This window comes from Symphalangus syndactylus, chromosome 8 (assembly GCF_028878055.3).
Source record: "Symphalangus syndactylus isolate Jambi chromosome 8, NHGRI_mSymSyn1-v2.1_pri, whole genome shotgun sequence".
NCBI lineage: Eukaryota > Metazoa > Chordata > Mammalia > Primates > Hylobatidae > Symphalangus > Symphalangus syndactylus.
Window position 1 is genome coordinate 128,461,958 of NC_072430.2, and position 6,000 is coordinate 128,467,957.

A 6,000-nucleotide genomic window follows, 5' to 3' on the forward strand; every position below is an offset into this window, starting at 1 on the left:
AGACCATAAAATTGATACAGAAGGGGAAGGGGGTGTGGCAGGACCTACAGGTTCATAGTTCGGTTTTTCCACCCTCACCCTCCACAACTCCACGAGATTACAATGAACAAGGGAATTTTTTTTTCTTTTTTCTTTTTTTTTTTTTTTTTTTTTTTAGGAGAAGGGTGTACTCCTACTATTTCAAACTTAAATATATTCTGAATAAGAAATGGCTTTCCAGTTCTGTTTGGTAAGGTCTTTCAAGTCAGATTTTAAATCACACACCCCAAAAAAACCCTGGATTTTTTTTTTTAGCATAAGTCTATCCTACTTTACATAAATAACATACATTATGAGAACGGAATTTGCAACACAAAAAGATGGTTATTCATGTTTCCAAAGGGATCACCATTTGAGTTTCTTTCAATGGGTGGCTCTACTGTTTTGTTCACAATGTGGTTTTGAGTCACCTCAACTTTTCAGAAGCACATGGACTACATACATCAAAGTCCACTTGTGCTTTTATTAAAAGTACCCCAAAGCATTTCAAATGTCACCATATACATCCCCACAGCTATCTTGTTAAGGGCAAAATAAATACATACATATATATACATAAACAACATAATCCTCCTCCATCTGTCAACATTGCCAACCATTCAACAGTACATTCTGCCCCATAAGCCTTTTTAAGCACACTGGGCTCAGCCCGTGGGATTCCTGAAGCGCAATAGCCCTAACACTGTTTTCCAAGGTAGAGATTTCTAAAAGGTGAGATGGAGAAGTACACAGTTGCTTCAAACAGTGTGATCCAGATACAAACACAGTCCCAACACGCACCAGATATGGAATCTCTGTGCCAGAAACCAGGGTCACTGGCACCATGGAATCAAGAACCACTTCCTGTGTGTAAAGTACTAGGTGCCTAGATCTGCCAGTAAGTATCTATCAGTTTCCTAGCATAAGAGTCAGCAAAAGTCAGGAATGAAGCAGCAGGAAAGACAGGGAGTTACACAGTGAGCCTCAACAAAGATCTCAGAGCTGCTGGGCACTAGCGAGGGCTGCCGATTCTTTCTTACGACTTGAAGGTAATAACAGAGGAGAGGTGGTGGTTACTGAGCACTTACGACGGCAAAGCTGCTTGAAGCACCTTCACACGCATTCACTCGTGGTACCTGTTAAACTCCAGGATGGTGATTATGAAACTTTTCGGATGCCTTTACCCTCTTTATTTATTTATTTATTTACTTATTTATTTATTTGAGATGGAGTTTTGTTCTTGTTGCCCAGGCTGGAGTGCAATGGCACAATCTTGGCTCACCACAACCTCCACCTCCCGGGTTCAAGCGAGATTCTCTTGCCTCAGCCTCCCAAGTAGCTGGGATTACAGGCATGCGCCACCACACCCAGCTAATTTTGTATTTTTAGTAGAGACACGGTTTCTCCATGTTGGTCAGTGTGGTCTCAAACTCCCGACTTGAGGTGATCCGCCTGCCAATCCCAAAGACCTTTTTGTTGATGTGGATTATATCTACTGATATTTATTGTATTTGAAATTAAAATAAAAAATAGATATTAATATATTTTAAAACAATACAGCTTGGGCAACATAGGTAGGCTCCATTTCTACAAAAAGTAAAAAATTCCACTGGGCCCAGTTTTTCATGCCTATAATCTCAGCACTTCGGGAGGACAAGGTGGGAAGATTACATAAGTTCAGGAGTTCAAGACCAGCCTAGGCAACAAAGTAAGACCTCATTTATACGAAAATCAAAAAATTAGCTGGGCATGATGGCACACACCTGTGGTCCCAGCTACATGGAAGGCTGAGGTAGGAGGATGCCTTGAGTCCAGTAGGTTGAGGCTGGAGTAAGCCATGTTCATGCTACTGCACTCTACTCTGGGTGATAGAACAAGCCTTGTCTCAAAATAAATAAATAATTAGCTGGGCATGGTGGCACGTATCTACAGTCCCAGCTACTCAGGAAGCTGAGATAGGAGGGTTGCTGGAGCCCAGGAGGTTAAGGCTGATGTGAGCCATGATCACACCACTGCACTCAGCTTGGGCAACACAGAGACCCTGTTTCAAAAATAAATAAATACAAAGAAAAAACAATAGTAAACCTATTACACATTAAACATAAATAACATTTTTATGACCAATAACAATATTTTTCCAAAGCAAAAAAAAAAAATTAGTAAAAAGCATGGCATTGTTTTACAATTTTGCAATCTCCTTAATGCCTGGGCTTATCAAAGACAGTTGGACTTTCCTATCTGCATCTGTGTTCAATCTGTTGTACTATCTCAGCTTATATAGACATAAGAAAACTTCACTGTAGTCTTGTGAGAATGAGAATGAAATGGGAAAATTAAAATCTTAGTATTATTATGAAAATAGTTTTGACCTTGCAGACCTCCAGTAAAAGTCTTGGGGACTCCTGGGGGTACCCAGGCCACACTTTCAGAACCTCTGCCTTATAAGTTAGGAGATATTGTCTCCATTTTTCAAATGGGCAAACTGAGACAGAGAGGTCAAGGAATTGTCCAAGGCCATACTGCTAGAATAGCTCAGAGTAGCTAAAATGCAATGAGCATAACAGATTTAACCTCATTTGTTTGTTGCAAGGATTGAATGAGATCGTGAATATAAAGAGCGGGACATCCTGCTTGTCTTATCACAAATGCCCAATAACATTAATGTTTCCCCGCCAGGTGCGGTGGCTCATGCCTGTAATGCCAGCACTTTGGGAGGCCGACGCAGGTGGATCACGAGGTCAGGAGTTTGAGACCAGCCTGGCCAACATGGCAAAACCCCGTCTCTACTAAAAATACAAAAATTAGCTGGGCATGGTGGTGGGCGCCTGTAATCCCAGCTACTTAGGAGGCTGAGGCAGGAGAATTGCTTGAACTCGGGAGACGGAGGTTGCAGTGAGCCAAGATCACGCCACTGCACTCCAGCCTGGGTGACAGAGCAAGACTCCGTCTCGAAGAAAAAAAAAAAAAATTAATGTTTCCCATTTGGCAAAAGCTGGTAGAAAAGCTGGAGAAACTTCCCACATTTCTGATCAACCCATCACACGTATGACACCAGCAAGAAAAAATAAAACTCCACCACAGGTATTGTCCAGATGAGCAGCTTTTCCTCATAGACCAAACCTTGGTCCATTCCTCAGCACAAAAGCAGCCTTTGATGACTCAGAAACGCAGGGCCTTATTCCAGCCTCCGTTAGGCAAATTACATTGGTGGACTGGGCATCTGTCACATAGTTCCTTGGGAAACTTGAGCAAGCCGAGAAACCTGCTCCATTATTTACAGCATTGTTTTTGCATCACGCTGTATTTACAAGGAACCCTAAACAGACAAAAATGACGCCGCTAGTGTGTGCAGCCAAACCTTTAACAGGAACCAGCCTCTGCGGTCTTGCTGGCCAGGTGCTCAGCACTCCCGGGCTCTCTTTGTTGATCAACTTTCTTAGCCCACGTGGCCCACCCACTCCTGCCTCCGGTGGGCCCACAGGGTGCAGGTCACTTCCCTTCTGTGGATTTGGGAAGTGGTCACACACTTGGGGAAGTGGGACTAGTGACATTCAGACCACCACACTCTTAAAAGGCTGCCCCTAAACAGCAGGCAAGAGCAAGAGGAGCCTGAGCTATCGTTTCCACCCAAGTGCAGGTCACCAGATCTCTCACCAGCAGGGCTGCAGCCGGCCTCAGCTTCCAACCTGACCTCCTATCCCCTGCCCTTATACACCCTAGTCCATTCTCCAACCACAGCCAAAGGGATCTCTTAAAAGTGCACACCAGGCCAGGTGCAATGGCTCACCCCTGTAATCCCTACACTTTGGGAGGCCGAGGCAGGCGGATCACCTGAGGTCAGGAGTTCGAGACCAGCCTGGCCAATATGGTGAAACCCCGTCTCTACTAAAAATACAAAAATTAGCTGGGTGTGGTGGCACAGGCCTCTAATCCCCGTTACTCGGGAGGCTGAGGCAGAAGAATCGCTTGAACCCGGGAGGCAAAGCCAAGACCACACCACTGCACTTCAGCCTGGGCAACAGAGTGAGATCCGTCTCAAAAAAACAAAAGTGCACAAAGGGTAAGGTCAGTTTTCTTGCTAAAACGTCCCCAAGGTTTCCCCTACTCAGTTGGAACCAAAACCAAACTCCTTATTTTGGCCTATAAAAACCCGCCTCAACTGGCAGATGCCCACCTCTCCTGCCACAGACAAGGCCTTCTCCCCTCCGCTTTGCTCTCTCTAATCCACCTGTAGCGCCCCTCCAGGACCTCCAGCAGCTAGAATGTCATGTCCTTGAAGAGGCTTTGCCAAATGAAAAGTTGCCACTCCACCCGGTTGTATTTGAGACTTCAGAGCGCTTCTTACTCTAGAAGTTCTCTTCATTTTACTAGTATATTGCATGTTTCCCTCCCTCCGCTCCCCCTCCTAGAAGGTAAGCTTCCTGGAGAACAGGGGCTCCTCCTGGTCCCCCGCGACATCCCCAGCGCCCAGCACCGAGCCCGGCACAGGCTAAGCACTCGGCTAACGCGGATCGAATGAATGAATGGAGCCGCAGCGCCGAGTTGCCGCAGGAATCCCGGGCAAGCGATCCTGGCGCGTCCGCACCGTCCGGGGCGGTGGGGCCACAGGGACGCACGGTTCGGGTGGCCAGGCGGGACTCGGCCCGCACCCCCACCCGGCCGCGCGTCCGGCCCGGACGCCCCAGGTGCCTCCCCGGAGCGCGAGCGCCCCCACCGCCTAGCCGGGTCGGCGGTTCTCCCGCACTCACCATCGTGGCTGGGCCGCCGCCGCCCTCGCCTTGCGAGCAAGGAGCGCTGGAGAAGCGAGGGCGAGAGGCGAGCGCAGGAGCCGGTGCGGCTGACAGGTGAGGCGCCCGGCTTAGACCATGGCTGCTTCCCACAATGCCCTCGCGCTGAAAGTTTGCAGACTCCTCCCAGCGCGGCTGCCTCCTCACTGCAGGCTCCTCCCCGCTGCCTTCTCCCCGCGTGCTCCTCCCCGCTCCCCCCCTCCTCGCCCTCCTGCTCTCCTTCTTTCTTCCTTTCTCCTTCCTCCTCCCTTCTCCTCCCCTCCTCCTCCCTCCTTTCTGCCTCTCCTCTGTACCCCCTTCCCGCCCCCGCCTCGGCCGCAGCTGTTCCCGCCCCGCGCCGGCCGCACCTGGAGCAAATGCACCTGCGCGCGCGCGAGTGCGTCTGTACCCCGACATCCCGCAGCTCGGCGCGGGTGGGCAGGCGAGAGCGCGTGGCCCGCCAGGAACTCCCTGCGCGGGGACCTCCCTGCACGGAGAACACCAGGGACCTTTTGCGATTCTGCCGCGCGAGTGTGTCCTGTATTCCTTCCACAAGCGTTTATCAGACCTGGCAAAGATACTTCCACTCGCAGAAAGTGCCGGGGGCTGCCTTATCCTAAGCCTCCTAGTGAGGGAGCAGTTGGAAGAGAAAGAACTAGAAGCTATTTCTTATCCCCTTCTGCCCCATTTCACTTTTTAAAAAGTAAACTCTGCAGTCTAAGGGCAAAGATCATTTTAAGCAGGCCCCCATTTGCTTATTTATTTATTTATTTGAGACGGAGTGTCGCTCTGTCGCCCCGTCTAGAGTGCGGTGGGGCGATCTCGGCTCCCTGCAACCTCAGCCTCCTGCGTTCAGGGTGATCCACCCGCCTCGGCCTCCCAAGGTGCTGGGATTACAGGCATGAGCCACTGCGCCCGGCAGCACCCCCCCTTTTAAGAAGTCTCTCCTAAGAAGTTGTGGTGTAGAAAGTTCGTTCTCCAATTTCTCTCCTCCCCTTGACTTTTCTTAAATCTAGGGCGTTGAGAGTCTCTAAACCCCCAAGCTGTAAGCAGAGTTTTTTTCTTTTTTCTTTTAATTATATTTACCAGATAGACTAGATGTAAGCAGAGTTTTGAATGCATATTTATGTTTTTGAGAAAGGGAGTCCACTGGTTTTATCAAATAGCTAAAGAGATCCTAGACCCTGCAAAAGTTAAGAATCATTTCCTAGGCCAG

General features: G+C 48.8%; 1 protein-coding gene across 1 annotated transcript in view; it reads right to left on the minus strand.

Moving 5' to 3' along the window:
* The window catches only part of AP1S3 (adaptor related protein complex 1 subunit sigma 3), an 83,475-nt gene extending 78,449 nt beyond the window's left edge, over positions 1-5,026 (minus strand). The window contains exon 1 of the mRNA XM_055290785.2: positions 4,767-5,026. Within this exon, the coding sequence (XP_055146760.1) occupies positions 4,767-4,769 (3 nt within the window). The 5' untranslated portion in view covers positions 4,770-5,026. The remainder of the gene's footprint in view (positions 1-4,766) is intronic.
* Between the last annotated feature and the right edge of the window lie 974 nt (positions 5,027-6,000).